The 18268-nt window shown below is 42.3% G+C and overlaps 1 protein-coding gene across 1 annotated transcript in view; it reads right to left on the bottom strand.

Annotated features, from left to right (window-relative positions):
- The window catches only part of RIC8B (RIC8 guanine nucleotide exchange factor B), a 100694-nt gene that overhangs the window by 58853 nt on the left and 23573 nt on the right, over nucleotides 1-18268 (bottom strand). Inside the window, exons 4-6 of the mRNA XM_077468465.1 lie at nucleotides 13601-13695; nucleotides 5919-6069; nucleotides 1528-1623 (exon numbers count right to left, since the gene is read on the bottom strand). Of these exons, the coding sequence (XP_077324591.1) occupies nucleotides 1528-1623; nucleotides 5919-6069; nucleotides 13601-13695 (342 nt within the window). The remainder of the gene's footprint in view (nucleotides 1-1527; nucleotides 1624-5918; nucleotides 6070-13600; nucleotides 13696-18268) is intronic.

Genomic DNA, 18268 nt, shown 5'->3' with positions numbered 1-18268 from the left:
GTTTTCACAACACGAAATAATATTTGTGTCGGGGAGGGAGCTCAGCACACAGTTCTGTGTGGAGGAGTGTGTTTTTTTCCCTCTAAATCAGCTCTCACACACTAACCACATCTCTCCACCCCCTCCGATACTGAGAAATGCAGAAGGACTTTATCTAAAAATCAACACTTTTGAAGGTGTGTACAGAAGAAGACAGCGGATAACCAAGTAAATCTTATGTAGGAAGATTGGTTTCATCTGTGTATCATTTGAGGATATTCACTTCACTGGGCATATATGGTTTTACAACCACTTTAATGAAAAGTTTGTGAAATGTACTTAATTTTCCAAAATATATTTAAGAGATTCACAAAACTCTATAACAGAAAGGGAAAACATTTCTTCAATGATTTTATCATACAGTAAAAACCCAATGGTCTAAGAGAGGAGCTGTGTCAGTTGCTGAACTTAAAAGAAATAAACTCCAGCGGTTATTAAATTTCACTAACACAAAAGCTCAGTCTAAAAAAAAAGTGATCAAAGTCATTTGGGTACAGGGTTGCACGACTAAAGTGTCACAGTGCTGAAAACAGCCTGGAGGGGAAGGGGGTTTCTCATACTAGTCTTCAAATGTCAACTACTACCCAAGAAATCCCACAATCTATGGTCAGGAGTATTTTAAAACCCCCAACCCCCTCACTGCTGGTAATCAGCAGCAATCCAAGTCCACACAAAAAAAAAAAAAACACCATCAAAAATTTAAATTGTGGTCAGTGGCAGGATAACCACTAGCCCCACTTGCCCTTTAAACCCCCCCCCCACAATCTCCTCCTCAGTTGCAGCAAGGGAGGTTTACGAACATGTTCTTTAATCTTTTGTTCTCCTCTTCCTGTTGGAAGGGGGGGCGGCTCACCAATAAATAGCCTACTATAAGTTTTTAATGAATGACGATCACATGGCATAGAGCCACTCCAATTTGCTGTGCCTTTAGCTGATGCTCTTCCCTGTCTGAGAGTAGGTAACAGCTTTGTGCATGCTAGGCGTACAGGGACCATTTGGTGATTAGATACAAAGGTCTAACCTAGTGAACCTACCATGTACATTAAAGTAGGTTTCTAATCAGTATACATTAAAGCCCCCACAGCCCTCTGCAGCTGCATGTACTGTGAATTAATTAGTTCCCAAAGTTAAAACTAAGTACTTTTAATGGTTGTTCTGAATATGTAAATACTTAAATGTTCATAGTCTGAACAGATTCACTTTTGCTATGTGGAAAGGTAAAAAACACCTTCTGCATACAGCTTCCCCTGTAGCCCCCCTAAATACATACTGGAGACTTATCTTGGTCCAGTGATGTGCACGATAGCGGAGGCGATAGCACGATAGCAGAGGGTGGGTAACAGGTAGGCTCCACTCATCCAGGACACCAAACATGTTTTACCCCACTCCTGGGTATGTAACAGTTTCAGTTATGGTCCTATGGGAAAGCGGACCCTGGATTTTAGTCATACAAGCACCTACATGGCAGGCAGGAGCTAAAGATCTTACCTTTGCTTTGATGTATTTCCGGATACTTCTGTGGACCCTGCAACATTCTGTAAGTAAGCTAAGAACGGGTGTGAGACCTTCTCTGTAGCTGCAGCCCTAAGATGAGATGGAGACAGGAAGAAAAAGAACCGATATTACCAATGCAGACTGAATTTTTATTTCCTGTTAATACCAGTCGGTTGAAACCATTCAATTGATGCAATGACATGAAGGATTCCCAGCTTCAGCCAAGCCAGTTTATCAGTTAGGGGGAATTGCAGAAACTCTGCTAAAGCTGCCCATAGAGCAGGGGTCTCCAAACTACGGCCCTCTAGTTGTTCAGGAACTACAATTCCCATCATGCCTAGTCATGTCTGTGAATATCAGAGTTTTACTATGCCACATGGGATGTGTAGTTCCACAACAGCTGGAGGGCCGTAGTTTGGAGATCCCTGCAATAGAGGATTGAAATGTTGATCCATGTATGGGCATCTGTGTATTCTGAAGCTAGAGAAATCCCCCTGATTTCAGATTACAACAGGTCAGTGGGGAAAAAGGGTCCCAAAAAAAAAAAGTTAGACTTTAAGTCAATCCATCACAGCTCACTGCTATTGAACCTCTAGGAACCCTGGTTGAGAAAGACTAAGCCCTTGTACACACGGTCAGAGAATCCGTCGGAATGTGTCCTATCGGACCGTTTTGTCGGATAATCCTACTGTGTGTGGTATGCATCGGACTGTTTCCGTCGGAATATCCGTCGGACCAAATTTTCCAACTTGCTGGAAATATTTTCCGACAAACTGGTCCGATAGGACATACTTCGATCATGTGTAGAGAATTCCGATCGGACAAAGTGCCACGCATGCTCAGATCAAATTCCTACATCAAAGCTATTGGCTACTAGCCTGAACGTAGTCCCATCGTAACGAAATTACGTCATCACGTTCTGAAAGATCGGATTTTCCGACAACTTTGACCGACCGTGTGTATGCAACAGTTTCGGACAAAATCCAACGGATTTGGTTGTCAGAATGTCCGACCGTGTGTACAAGGGCTAAGAGTAATTTGGGCTAGACCTTTTGGATGTCTACGCAAGGCTTTCACAGGTACATAAAGTGTTTGTTAAAATTTAAGTCCAATTTGTAAATTTTCTAGCCTATGCAGATTCTTGTTTTTAAAATTTAGTAAAAATGCACCAGAGCTGTCCTGGAAGTAAATGTGTGGGGGATCCTCAAAAAGTCCTGTGAAGATGCATTACTTGTAAGGTTGCATATGTCACAGATCCTGCAGTCTGAACTGTAGGAGGTGCCTAGGAGTTAAGGAGGCACAGTCAGTAGAGGAAAATACCACATATCAAGGTACCATGGGTTATGTAGTCCTTAAAGAGGAAGTAAACTCTCCCACTCTGATGCTTCTCTTCATTTAGTCCATTATAATAATTATCAGACTATAGCCACTGTAATCCAGCCCAAATCGCATATTACTTACTGTTTAAAGAAACTTTAAAAAAAACTTGTTTCCAGGGATAAGGCAGCACCATCTTAAGTATTGTTTTCGGAGTCCACAGTGGAGTGCATTTCCGCCCTTACATTGAGCACTTCCTGTACTGTTAACCAAGCCTCCTTCTCAATCCAACGTTTCTATGGCAACCCTGCTTCCCTGTTCATAGCTGACTTGTTTTATTTCATAGTATTTACTTCTGCCTATGTCTAATGTTTCCCTTAGTCTTATCAGCTTCAGCTGTGAAGACTGCAGTAATGGCCAAGTTAACACTGCATGTCATGTCACATGGTGGGTAGGAGGAAGCTCTGAATGATTCTGAAGTCTCCTGGGAGTTCAGTGTTGTGCTGTAGGAAGTCCTGATAACAGATAGATAAGACATAGAGAGTGTGCCGTAAATCATGGGAGATCTGGGCATGCTCAGTGACTTCATTCTAAAGAACAAAAAGGATTACAACAATACTAATCAAGTAAGGAGATATCAACAAGCAGTGTTCATTGGGGTTTTTTATGCTGATTTACATGGGACAAAGTTGTGGGGGAGGGTTTACAACCACTTTAAAGTGGTTGTAAACCTATTACAAGCACTTTAACCTACAGGTAAGCCTAGATTAAGGCTTACCTGTAGGTGCAAGAAATATCTCCCAAACTTATTTGCAGAAATAGCAGCACCAATGTCTACGCCGCATGCGCTGTAAACATCAGGCGCACTGAGCGTGCCATTTCTAATGGCGATCATGCCGTTAGTGGCGGCACCAGCACGCATGCGCGGGAGTGACGTCGTCGCTGCTCTGGCCAGTCACAGCTCCGGAGCAGCGATACCCGGAAGACACACCAAGTCAACATTTCAGCGACGGAGGAGGTGAACGAGGGTCGGTTCGATCTCAGGTAAGTATTTCATAATGAGCTAGCATGCTATGTATACTAGCTCATTATGCTTTTGTCCTGCAGGGTGTTTAAAAAAAAAAAAAAAAAAAAAAAAAGAAGAGGGTTTACTCCCTCTTTAAAGAGGAAGTAAACCCTGATGGGTTTACTTCCTCTTTAATTCCCTGCAAAGGCAAAGCATAATGGACTACTATGCATCGCATAGTAGCCCATTATGTGTCACTTACCTGACACAGGAGCCAGCGATGTCACCGCTGTCCCCTGTAGTCCGGCGCATCCATCTTTTCGGTGGGGTCTCGCAGCTCCGCCGCTGTCATTCGGCGGAGCCGCGATGACGTCACTCCCGCGCATGCGCACGGGAGCCGACACGCACGCCAGCTCCATTGTTGGAAATGCCGTGCTCAGTGCGCCTGCCTGTCTTCGGGCAAATATCTCCTAAACCGTATAGGTTTAGGAGATATTTCTTGGACCTACAGGTAAGCCTTAATCTAGGCTTACCTGTAGGTCAAAGTGGTTTGTAAGGGTTTACAACCACTTTAAGGCTGGGTTCACACCATAGCATCCCCACATCCATTTCACAAGAGCAGGAAATTTTGACTAGCTCTATGGAGCCAGTTCACATATCTCCACTGCGAATTTGCACAGGAGCCCTGTGAATCTCTTGGTCCGTTTCAGGTCTGAATTCAGCCAAAAATTCGGGCTGTGAACGGGGATGCACAGGATCACTGCTGGGAGCTGCATCGGGATTGGGTGTAAACCCAGCCTAGGAGTTGAAAGTAAGCCAAAAGGCATAAGCAGAGAAGCTGCAAATCATGCAGAGAATTCAAGAAGTTGTGGAAAAAAAGGAGATTTTTCCAAGTAATTATTAAACTGTCAAAAATAAACTCCTTGGTATTGCAGTTACATCCTGTCTTCTTACAAGTGCGCTTTTTTAATTAAAAATTTTCAATTTTTAAAAAACAAGAAAAATATATATAACCCCCACCCCCCCCGGCAGAAATTGCAGGGGGGGGGGGTCCAAGGAAGGACAATAATGACCTCAGCGTGATCAAGAAAATATCCAACTCAATTATAGCACAGAGCATGTAATTAACAGATGTATGCATGTCACACCTTGGATTGAGGTTGTTGTATCACTTTTTTTTACATGCTGTGGAAAGGACAGATGCAAATGGTGGCAGCGGGTGTACTGTAAAAAGGGAGGAAACAGAAATCCCCTCTGAGATCAGATACCAAGACGGACAAAATCCTTGTTACTTCTCTTTAAAGCCATTACACTGGTCTTTGTTTGACATGCTGCTTTAAGGCCAGAGGAAAGATATGGGTCCAATAGACCCCAGATCAACAAAATAAGAGGACCTGTTACAGCCCATGCCATCACAACAGATTGTAAACCTTGCAATAGCAATAAAGTTATTTAAAAAAAAAAAAAATTATATACAATATATTTATATATATATAAAATAAGCGCCCGTAAAAGTTAAAGTAGAGCTAAAAAGGGAAAATGTTTTAGTTTTGAATAGGGTGGAGAGGGTTTAATAGGCTACTTGGTTTTATTGCTGTCTGTGCCCAGTTATGGAGATTCACCCTCTTTATTTGTCCTGTTTACCATTATCATTCAAAGTAAAAGATCCCAAATTTTGGGTTGTACCCAGAAAAGTAATAGGAGGGGAAATTTTCCAACAAGGAGGCAAATCTCTTTTTTTTTCCCCCATTATGAGAAAAGAACAGCTGTCCTCTAATCTAAAGCCTCTGCTTGCCCATGGAAGCATAACTAAACCCCCCTATCCTTAATGGTGAAAGAAGTTGCCATCTTAGCCTCTGGTGCTACACATGCAATCAGTTATGACATCAGTCATTTCATGGCTTGACAGTTGGTTGAGAGCCAACATAAGCACACCAGTAACCATTATTCAAGGCATGCCCTTGAATGTAACCCATTTTAGGAAACAGAGCAACGTGTAAGCTTAAAAAGGGGGGGGGGGGGTATGGGAGGCAAAATGCAACTGCTGTAAGAGCTCCAATACCTTATCTATTCTCTTCTCCATAAAATTCAGAATGGGCAGGATTGCCTCCATGTCTGGCTCATTGTTGTTTGCAGACATTTCTTGTCCACATGAGGGGATGAGAACATCCAGGCAGGAGACTGGAACATTGCTCAACAAGTTGATTGTATTGCTGTAAAAAACATAATACATGGACGGTTACAAAATCTTGGCATCAAATGACATTTATCTAAGACAGTGTCCTTGATAGGGACCAGTGTTGGCCACGTGACCTGCTGCCATAGACATTCAAATTTTTATTGAAAGAGTAAAGCTTAATTAGTAGAATGGAGCTGGAAGTTGAGTAATGCTCCATGGCTCTTCTTGCTGTTGGGCAAGTTTTCTATTGCCCTACCACAGGAATGTCTACCTACACAATTAAACACTTATGTTTTGGTCTGCGCTAAAGTAAAATGCAACTGCACAAATTTTTGTTTTATTTAAAGTGAGCCTGTAAATTTGCCCATGCAATAAAAGTAAAAAGATACTTGGCTCCCCCAGCACAGAACTGTATACACCCTCTTACATTGGCTTGATCCATCACTTGTGTGGCCATCAGGACAGCTAAGAGTGCCCTATGAAGTTAGTTCCAAACTGACTTGTTAAAGAGCATGTGAGGCTATAGGTAACTCTTGGCCCCATGTGTTAGCTTGGGCTTGTCAGGAGGCACCTAGCATTCTCAGATGGGAGAAGGAAAAATTTGTCACATGCTCCAACACACCAGATGTGCCAAGTGTTTGACTTCACTCCAACAGCCAAATGAAAGGCAAGTATATGCTGCTGAGAGTGTAGTAAAAGACTTTGCCCTGCATGAGTAATAAAGACCAACTTTAATCTGGTCAGGAATAAAAACCTATGTTAATATGAAATTTTGCATTGATTATTAGGTTTTTATATGCAGCAAGGAGGATGAGCCCTTGTTCACATTTTCCAGGTTCTCATTAAAATGTGCTGTTGTAAAAAAATAAAATATAAAAGTACAAAAGTACATTGTTTACAGAGCTCAACAACTTAAGCTGAACTGTTTACTAGCAAGTGACTAAGCCGCAGCAGTGACTCGTTGCTGGGTGCAGGTCCGAAAATGTTCAAAAAACAAATAGCGCTCTGAGAATCCTGTGTCAAATATGCAATCTGTAAAAAAAGTGTCATTTGCAAGATAAAGTGGAGTTGAGTGTCAACTCTATTATAGTGGGAGGCACGAGGAAGTGATATACAAGCAGTGGTTGGAGCTTTGTATCATACAGAAGAAGTCTGACAAGTCCCAGTCTGCTGATCCACCAATGGTAGCTCTAGGAGGTGGGTGTACAGGGGGGTGCAAGGTGATACGATAACACAATGGGAGTATGCCCAGCATATTGGGGTGCATGGTGAGGGCATTTAAATATACTTTGTATAAAAACACAGACATCAGATTGCCCTATTCTGCCCTATTCTCTATTCTGAATGCAGAGCCTAACTACATGAAGTGCTGTGAATACTTTCCAGGTGCACTGCACTATTTACACAGCTTTGTTGTTACAGCCTTATTGCAAAATGGATTAAATTCATTATTTTCCCTCAAATTCTACAAACAAAATAAATAGACCCCACCACACATGTACAGAAAGTAGTCACAGCCTTTGCTCGAAACTTTGTTGAAGCACCTTTGCCACTAATTACAGCCTCAAGTCTGAGTATGATGCTATAAGCTTGGCACACCTATATTTGGGCAGTTTCTCTCCTTTGCAAGACCTTTCAAGCTCCATCAGGTTGGATGGGAGCATCAGTGCACAGTCATTTTCAAATCCCTCCAATAGGGTTCAAGTTGTCCTGAGTTGTCCCGTAGCCACTTCTTTGTTATCTTGGCTGTGTGCTTAGGGTCCTTAGAATGGGGAAGAAGTTCCAACAGGATGAGGTCCAGAGCAGGTTTTCATCAAGGATGTCATTGGTCATTGCTACATTCATCTTTCCATTGATCCCAACTAGTCTCCCAGTTCTCGCTGCTGAAAAACATCCCCATAGCATGATACGGCCACCACCATACACAGTGCCTTGCGAAAGTATTCGGCCCCCTTGAACTTTTCAACCTTTTGCTACATTTCAGGCTTCAAACATAAAGATAGAAAATTTAAATTTTTTGTGAAGAATCACCAACAAGTGATGAAGTGGAATGAAATCTATTGGATATTTTAAACTTTTTTAGCAAATAAAAAACTGAAAAGTGGTGCGTGCAAAATTATTCGGCCCCTTTACTTTCAGTGCAGCAAACTCACTCCAGAAGTTCAGCGAGGATCTCTGAATGATCCAATGTTGTCCTAAATGACTGATGGTGATAAATAGAATCCACCTGTGTGTAATCAAGTCTCTGTATAAATGCACCTGCTCTGTGATAGTCTCAGGGTTCTGTTGAAAGCGCAGAGAGCATCATGAAGACCAAGGAACACACCAGGCAGGTCCGTAATACTGTTGTGGAGAAGTTTAAAGCCGGATTTGGATACAAAAAGATTTCCCAAGCTTTAAACATCCCAATGAGCACTGTGCAAGCGATCATTTTGAAATGGAAGGAGTATCAGACCACTGCAAATCTACCAAGACCTGGCCGTCCCTCTAAACTTTCAGCTCAGACAAGGAGAAGACTGATCAGAGATGCAGCCAAGAGGCCCATGATCACTCTGGATGAACTGCAGAGAACTACAGCTGAGGTGGGAGAGTCTGTCCATAGGACAACAATCAGTCGTACACTGCACAAATCTGGCCTTTTCGGAAGAGTGGCAAGAAGAAAGCCATTTCTCAAAGACATCCATAAAAAGTCTCGTCTGAAGTTTGCCACAAGCCACCTGGGAGACACACTAAGCATATGGAAGAAGGTGCTCTGGTCAGATGAAACCAAAATCAAATTTTGCCCACAATGCAAAACGATATGTTTGGCGTAAAAGCAACACAGCTCATCACCCTCAACACACCATCCCCACTGTCAAACATGGTGGTGGCAGCTTCATGGTTTGGGCCTGCTTTTCTTCAGCAGGGACAGGGAAGATGGTTAAAATTGAGGGGAAAATGGATGCAGCCAAATACAGGACCATTCTGGATGAAAACCTGTTGGAGTCTGCAAATGAACTGAAACTGGGATGGAGATTTATCTTCCAATAAGACAATGATCCCAAACATACAGCAAAATCTACAAAGGAATGGTTCACAAATAAACGTATCCAGGTGTTAGAATGGCCAAGTCAAAGTCCAGACCTGAATCCAATCGAGAATCTGTGGAAAGAGCTGAAAACTGCTGTTCACAAATGCTCTCCATCCAACCTCACTGAGCTCGAGCTGTTTTGCAAGGAAGAATGGGCAAGAATTTCAGTCTCTCGATGTGCAAAACTGATAGAGACATACCCCAAGCGACTTTCAGCTGTAATTGCAGCAAAAGGTGGCTCTACAAAGTATTAACGCAAGGGGGCCAAAATAATTTTGCACGCCCCACTTTTCATTTTTTTATTAGTTAAAAAAAGTTTCAAAAATCCAATAGATTTCATTCCACTTCACAATTGTGTCCCACTTGTTGGTGATTCTTCACAAAAAATAAATTTTTTTATATCTTTATGTTTGAAGCCTGAAATGTGGCAAAAGGTTGAAAAGTTCAAGGGGGCCGAATACTTTCGCAAGGCACTAATTATATATATATATATATATATATATATATATATATATATATATATATATATATACACACACATACATACATACACACACACAGTGTGTGCGCCTTTCCAAAGGATGTCCAATCAACTGAATTTACCAGAGGTGGACTCCAATCAAGTTGTAAAAAACAGGATGCACTTGAGCTCAATTTTGTGTGTCATAGCAAATGCTTTAAATACTTTTGTACATGTGATTTATTTTTTTTAATAAAATTTGCAAAGATTTTCAAACAAACTTCTTTCATTGTCATTATGGGATATGGTTAATAGAAAATAATGAATTTATTGCATTTTGGAATAAGGCTGTAACATAAAATATGGAAAAAAAAGTGAAGCTGTGAATACTTTCCAGATGCACTGTACAATGCCACCCCACGGTGTTCATGTTAAAACTGTATGGGCAAGTTTGTGAATCCCTGACACTTTCATTTTATTTTTTACAGCTATTTATATAGTACCAATAACCCAGTGCTTTACGTATTGCTCGTCAGATCACTGGTTGCCCTCAAGGTGCCAACAATATATTTTTAGCTCAACACACAAAATCTTGTGGAAAGACTTCCCAAAAGAGCAGAGGCTGTTCAGCTGGTGAGGCGTTTGGGCACCGCCATCTGAGGACCACTGATTGGTAATGGAATGCCCAGCAAGCCCCTAATAGGTGTGATGGTTTGAAACCTTTGGCCATATAGTGTTGCTGCTTATTAAAAAGGCAAAATGTTCAAATAGAGTGGAATTTGATTAAACAAAGCAAAACAGTAGTTGCCAGCTTCATGGTCAAGGGTTTGCTTCAGGTTTTTTTTTTTATAGTACTAACTGGCACTAATAAAAAAAAGGGCCTCTGAAAACTGACTGCTTGCTATTAATGACACCTCCACCTTGCTTTACAATACAGAGATTAGTTACATAGCATCAGTTCTGTTACTTTATTAGACCTAATAGAAAATCAGCTGAAACATGACTGATCCCTGTGCATACAGCATTTTGTACACCACTATTGTAGTTTACATTCCTCTTGAATAGGCCTATATATGATGCTGCTAACAAGCCACAGCCAAAGTTTTCACCCTAAATTACATTTGCTGCATCAATGCCCCTGAACAATGCAGTTCGCGGCTAGGGTGAATGGGCGACATTGGGTGTCAATTTAATTTGTGGAGTACAAGTGTATGAAATTCTCTTTATACCAGAGCCTGAGCCTGTGATTAGAGGCCTCCACAATGAAACCTGCATTCTTCAGCTTGGATGAATGTACCAATACTTCTCTTCTCTCCCCCAGTGATCATCAATCACTTAGACATGGCAGCCACCCCCTCAGTACCCCCACTCCCCCCACCATGCTGTGTTTTACATTAAAAAAATAAAATAAAAACACCCCACACCAATGGGAAAAAGCTCAGTAATAGCTATGTGGGAATAAAAAGAAAGAAAAAAAAAAACCACACAACAGTTACGCAAGATGCTCCACATAGCTTAAAGATCACGGGCACCATGCAGGGCTCCTTATAGACAGTCTGAAACTGCCTATACGAAGGCAGACAGCTTACACTAACAGACAAGACGACTCAATGATCTACCAGAGCGTGCAACAGCGCCATGGTAGTTCATTGACAACTACAAGCCAACAGCTGTCGGGACTTGTAGTTTTCCCATTCATATACCTCTGAATGGTGTGGCTAGGTGGGTGGAGACCTGCATGCCCACTTTTTTTATTGCGACAGCGAGCAGGGGAGAAGATCTCCCACTGACTGTCACAAGGGATATGGGTCGGGGGGTGCTACAGTAACATGTTACATCCTAAATATGGGTGTAACATGTTACGAAAAGGTGAACTTCTCCTTAGACATAAAAGGAAAAAAGCCAATAAACTGGCTGATGCTTAAAAGACCATCATGGCTTCCTAGCATCTACTAAAAGGCATTTACTTAATGTAGGGAATGCATTAAAAGTGGAGCTCCACCCCAAAAGGGGAAGCTTTGGGTGCAGCTCGGAAAACATCTGTGAGGCTTAATGCAAGTCACACCTGAAGTCGCAGAGTTTTGAACAGCGCTATTGCTGTCAATAGGCTGCAACTTATCAAATCGCATTACAAGTCGTGAATGTAAGGCTAGCTGTCCATCCGTTTGAGACCACACTTTTGGTCACAGGACTGCACATCAAAACTAAAGAATGAGGATCAGGGAGAAAGGGCTGTAGTGCCAAGGCACCAAGATCAACCTCCATTTCAGAAACCTTAATTGATAAGCACACAAAACTAAAATCATGTAAAGACCCTTATAAGTGCAGGCATTTAACCCTCCGGTTGTTTACTCAGTTACTCTACATTTTAAAACAAAGCTTTCATCTGGCTGGGAAATTCCCATTTCTAGGGTAGCCATGTGACAAGTCTATAAGGGCACAAACTCATAAAACATTAACAGTCTGCTATGTGTTACAGAACTTACTTACGTCACTGAAAGGCAACACCTTTCTGAAAGATACACCTGGCTTTCACCTCCCATCACAATAGGGCATTGTCTTCCTTTTGAAACTTTTCAGAAAGTCTTGTCAAAGATCAGCATGATGTAAATGTGTTTTCATGAAATACAATACACTTCATAATTATGACCACTGGACTGGAACTGCTCATTACATACTTTGTTTCATGCACTGATCTGCTACATAATGGTTTTGCTTTACCATAATAAAAATGTATGAAAACAATGCCGTGTGGCTTATACCTGCAAGTAGGGAAGACAAGCCATAGCAGTAACATGCAGAGATTCCTCTATGGTTTGTCTAAATCTTCATATTCATGGCCACAATGGAAACGCTTAAATCACTCATTTCCACATCCAATTTCAATTATTTCTAGCCTATCCCTGATAACAGACAAGCTTGAGGTTTGTAAACTTCCTTTTGACAATGCCCATACATTTTCTTGCTTGAATTCTGTGACACATTTCACAGAGCCCATCTTCTTAAAGACAGAGGCCCTGAGAGGAGGAGTTTCAGGAGACAAGTTAGCACATAAAATGACTGCTTGCAGGCAGCAAGGTACCATGGGAAAATTAAAGTAAACCAGAGAAGCTGCAAAGCAGGCAGGGAATGAAAGTTGGAGAGATGGTCAGCAAACAGGCATAACTTAACAGGAGATTTTTAACTGGGCTTAATTGGATTGTCAAAAGACAACCATTGTTTGTATGGCAATTACAATACTGAAGCTCTAAAGTATGTTGTGACCATAGATAAAAAAAAATAAAAATAAAAAAAAAAATAAATAAAAAAAATGCAGCAAGCAGTCATTTGCAGGCAGGCAATGGTAGACAGTGTCCCTTCCCTGACCCCCAGAAATCAGAAGGAAGGTGGAACCTGGACGTGAGCAGTATTTATTGAATTGGTCCTCCTCCTCCAGCAGCTGAAAATAAGTTTTTCCTCCTGCCAGCATTCAGCTGCCGCAGGAGGAAAATACAAGGTGCTGGTTCTAATGAATTCTGCCCTTCCTGTCCAGGTTCCTCTTCCTTCTGTAATTTACCAGGCCTCTCTTTTTCTGAACGAATGAGTGATCACTGCAGCTTCCATTAATATCTAGTGGACCTGCCATGAAGCCTCTTGTGCAGGCACCCCCTGTTGTGGAGTGCCACTCTGTGCCCACCTAGTTTTACTCCTGTATTCTCACCCTGTGGTACGCTCCAAGCATGTGCCAACACCAGGAAGCCAATCGACAGCACTGTTGTACGCCTGACGCGGGAATGTGCAAGTAGACATGACATGGCTGAAAGCGGGAGACCAGAACCACAGAAATGTAAAGATATACACATGTGGCTTTTATGAGAAAGACCCACAGATAATGGTTTACTACAGAGATTTTGCCAACTAAAACAAAGAGCAGTGCCATCTAAGTGCAGTGGGGGGGGGGGGGGGGGTCCAACCAGGTACTAGCAAGGTGTACCTAAAGTGGCCAGTGAGTGCATTTTCTCTATATAAACAAAGACTAAAACAGTATTAACTAACCTGTGCAGCTCCTCAGTCTTTCCCTCAGAAGGACCCCGGGACAGTAAAATATGCCGTAAGAGTGCAACCAGGTGACGAAACTGGTGAGCATCACTCTGCAAGATAAAGCGTAGAGAACGGATCACCAATAGTAAGACAATCAAAACAACCTTTATTCATGCAATTACATGAACACCAATTGTGTAGGAAAACAGCCACAAGATAATGTACATAACACACACACACACACACACCTGCTTCACAGACAGCCTAACGCCCCCTCCCCCCATTACAAAAAAAAAAAAAGAAAAAAAAGAAAACACCTATGGAACACTGAAAATTCTTACCTTGGGCCCAACACCAACTCCATCCCCATCAACTTGCTGTATGCACTGTTGACAGTGCCTATACACTGCCTTGTGGGAAAGTTGGGTGCTCAGCTTTCCCAGGAGGCAGCAGTGAAGCTCAATGAGAGCACCAAGGCACCATTAAGTAGGGGGAGTTTTGGTGCCATCACCATCAAGCTGTGGTTCCCTTGTATTAGCAAGCTGCTGCGCCAAAGGGTAAAGCAGATGCGGTCATGTGACATGTTTCCGTTCTCCACATGACTGCCCTGAATATGAAATGCATTTTCCTGTAATTTCCCTCCCAAGGCAATATTTATACAACTTTCCTAACCACAGATATTTATCCAAACCATAATAACAGTGGGGAAAAAATTATTATTTGATCCCCTGCATATTTTGTAAGTTTGCTCACTTAAAGCGGTAGTAAACCCGCATTTTTTTTTTTTTTTTTTTTAAACCTGCAAAGCAAAAGGCATAATGAGCTAGTATGCACCGCATACTAGCTCATTATGAAATACTTACCTTAGAACGAGGCCCCGACATCTCGCCCGATCCACGCCGAGGAAGCCGACATGCTCCCTCGGCGTCTCTTCCGGGTATCGCGGCTCCGGCGCTGTGAGTGGCCGGAGCCGCGATATCGTCACTCCCGCGCATGCGCGCGGGAGATTTAAATCCGGCCGGACGAGCGCTGCCGGATTTTCGCGGAGAGAACCCCCTTGTGCGCATGCGCCGCTGCAGTCAGCGGCGCATACCGAGGGGAATATCTCCTAAACCGTACAGGTTTAGGAGATTTTTTTTTACCTACAGGTAAGCCTTATTATAGGCTTTCCTGTAGGTAAAAGTTAAAAAAGTGGGTTTACTTCCACTTTAACAAATGAAGGGGCTAAAATTTTTACAATAGGTGCATTTTAAAATGATAGAGACAGAATATCAACCAAAAATAAAGGAAAACAAACACATAATGGAGTTGCAGTTCATGTGATACCCAAGCAAAACGACTTATTACTTGAATAAACTCTTGTTAACAAACACAGAGGTAAGACGTTTCTTATAGTTGGTTACCAGGTTTGCACACATCTCAGGAGGGATTTTGGTCCACTCTACAGATCTTCTCTAAAACCTTAAGGTTTCTTGACAACTCAAAGTTTCAGCTCCCTCTATACATTTTCTATAAAATTAAAGGTCTGAAGACTGGCTAGGCCACTCCATGACCTTAATGTGCTTCTTGAAGCCACTCCCTTATTGCCTTGGCGGTATGTTTTTGTTTCATTGTTATGCTGGAAAACCCATCTTCAGTGTTCTGGCTGAGGGAAGAAGGTTTTCATCCAAGATTTTACAATACACGGCCATTGGACTCTCAATGCAGCAAAGTCAGCCTGTACCTTTAGCAAAGAAACCACTCCAAAGCATAATGTTTCCACCTCCGTGCTGGACTATAGGGATGGCATTCTTAGGGTCATAGTTAGCATTTTTCTTCCTCCAAAACACAGCAAGTGGAGTTAATGCCAAAGAGCTAAATTTTGGTCCAATCTAACCACAGCACTTTCTCACAATCCTTCTGAATCATTTAGATGTTCACTAGCAAACTTCAGACGGGCCTGTACACATGCCTTCTTGAGGTAGAATTTCAATCCATGGTGGCGGATTGTGTTACCAATGGTTTGTTTGGTGACTGTGATCCCAACTGCCTTGAGATCATTCACAAGCGCCTCCCGTGTAGTTCTGGGCTGATCCCTCACTTCTCATGATCATCCTTACCCCATGAGGGGAATCTTGCATGGAGCTCCAGGCCAAGGGCGATTGATGGTTATTTTGGATTTCTTCCATTTGCAAATAATTGCTCCAACAGTTGTTTCCTTCTCACCAAGCTTCAAGCTGATGGTCTTGTAGCCTATTCCAGCCTTATGCAGGTCTACAATCTTATCCCCATCTTGACAGCCCATTGGTCTTGCCCATGATTGTGAGGTTTGAATGGAAGAAAGATTCTGCAGACAGGTGTCTTTTATATGCATAAAGATAACAAGATAAAAATAGAGATTTTTGGACAAAGTTTCTGTATTCTGGCTCCCTTCTCTTTTAAGATGTACATTTTGAGATAGTTCACCGAACTGCACAAGCCATACAAACAGGTTTAGTCTTCCCTGGCTGGCCAATTCAGATGGCTGAAGACCAGGAGAAGCAGCAGTGACAGAGCACACGGGGCGAGGGGGGGCGTTGGCAAAAAGCACCCACTTCACATAGTGGAGGGTACTTTATGGAACTTTTCACAATGTTTAAAGTGATTGTAAAAGCTTTTTTTTTTTTTTTTTTTTTTTTTTTTTAACAAAGTCATACTTTCCTGCTCTGTGCAAGGGTTTTGCACAAAATCGGGGGAAGGGGCGCAACTGCACCACGACAGGTTTTTAACCTTAATGCATGAAGGTGAAAACCCCTGAGGGTTTGCGCCATTTCAAATCTGCACATTAGTGCAATTTGCACTGCCGATTTCATACAACAGAAGTCTATGCAAGTCGCAAAGAAAATCAGCAAAAACCTTTGAGAGTCGCAGCAATTTGAATGCTTCCAATGCCGACAATAGGGTGCAACTGGTCACGATATTTGGAGCTGTCAAATCACACCGGTGTAAATGGGGGCTTAACCACTTCAGCCCCGGACCAATTTTCAGCCTAAGGACCAGAGGTCTTTTTAAAATTTTGCACTGCACTGCTTTAACTGGTAATTGCGCGGTCATGCAATGTTGAACCCAAACGAAATTTGCGTCCTTTTCTTCCCACAAATAGTGCTTTCTTTTGATGGTATTTGATTGCCTCTGCGATTTTTATTTTTTGCGATATAAATGGAAAAAGACCGAAAATTTGGAGAAAAAAAAAGATATTTTCTACTTTTTGTTATAAGAAAAATCGAATAAACTAAATTTTAGTCATACATTTAGGGCAAAATTTATTCAGCCACATGTCTTTAGTAAAAAAAAATGTCAACAAGCGTATATTTATTGGTTTGCGCAAAAGTTATAGCGTCTACAACTTGGAGTACATTTTCTGGAATTTACACAGCTTTTAATTTATGACTGCCTATCTCATTTCTTGAGGTGCTAAAATGGCAGGGCAGTACAAACCCCCCCCCCCCCCAAATGACCCCATTTTGGAAAGTAGACACCCCAAGGAAATTGCTGAGGGGCATGTTGAGCCACTGAATATTTTTTTTGTCCCAAGTGATTGAATAATGACACAAAAAAATAAATAAATAAAGTTTACAAAAAGTTGTCACTAAATGATATATTGCTCACACATGCCATAGTTATATGTGGAATTGCACCCCAAAATATATTCTGCTGCTTCTCCCGAGTACGGGGATACCACATATGTGTGACTTTTAGGGAGTCTAGCTGCGTACGGCACCCCGAAATCCAATCACTGCCTTCAGGATTTCTAAGGGTGCAAATTTTTGATTACACTCCTCACTACCTATCACAGTTTCGAAGGCCATAAAATGCCAAAATAACACAAAACCCCCCCAAATGACCCCATTTTGGAAAGTAGACACCCCAAGCTATTTACTGAGAGGCATGTTGAGTCCATGAAATATTTTATATTTTGCCACAAGTTGCAGGAATATTACAAATTTTTTTTTTTGCACAAAGTTGTCACTAAATGATATATTGCTCACACATGCTATGGGCATAAGTGAAATTACACCCCAAAATAAATTCTGCTGTTTCTCCCGAGTACGGGGATACCACATGTGGGGGGACTTTTTGGGAGCCTAGCCACGTACGGGACCCCGAAAACCAAGCACTGCCTTCCGGATTTAAATATAAAACGCTACCAAAAAAAAACTGTTAGCGATCGCAGGGATCAGGCCTGGCTCTGCGAACGCTGCAGTTATGTGTTTAGTGTTTTGTAAGTGACAGTGATCGATCGATACTGCACTTGGGTGGGCTGGGCAGAGGGGCAAAACGCAGGTGCTAGCAGGTATCTGGGCTGATCCCGCTAACAATGCATTTTTTGTGTGCCTGTGTGTTAGTTAGTGTCAGTGTAGTGTTTGGTGCAGACTTACTGTGTCCTCCCCTCGTAGTCCGGTCAATAAGACCGCCCCGAGGAGAATGACATCATTTCCTCCCTGCCTGTGTATACAATACACAGTGGGAGGAAGCTTCTCATTCGCCAGGAGCGATCGAGAGGGGATGGCCAGAAACCAACGGCCGTCCCCTCATCCTGGATCGCTCCTGAAATGAACCGGACCGCCGCATCCAGCGGGAGGGGGTCCGATCGGACCCCCCACCCGCTGGAAGGCAAGCATGTACATGTACGTGCTTGTGCCTGTACATGCCATTGTGATGACG

This window comes from Lithobates pipiens, unplaced genomic scaffold, assembly GCF_037356315.1.
Source record: "Lithobates pipiens isolate NorthernLeopardFrog02 unplaced genomic scaffold, aLitPip1_a1.2 Scaffold_8, whole genome shotgun sequence".
Classification (NCBI taxonomy): domain Eukaryota; kingdom Metazoa; phylum Chordata; class Amphibia; order Anura; family Ranidae; genus Lithobates; species Lithobates pipiens.
The sequence above is the reverse complement of the archived record's forward strand: the minus strand, read 5'-3'. Positions and strand labels throughout refer to the sequence as shown.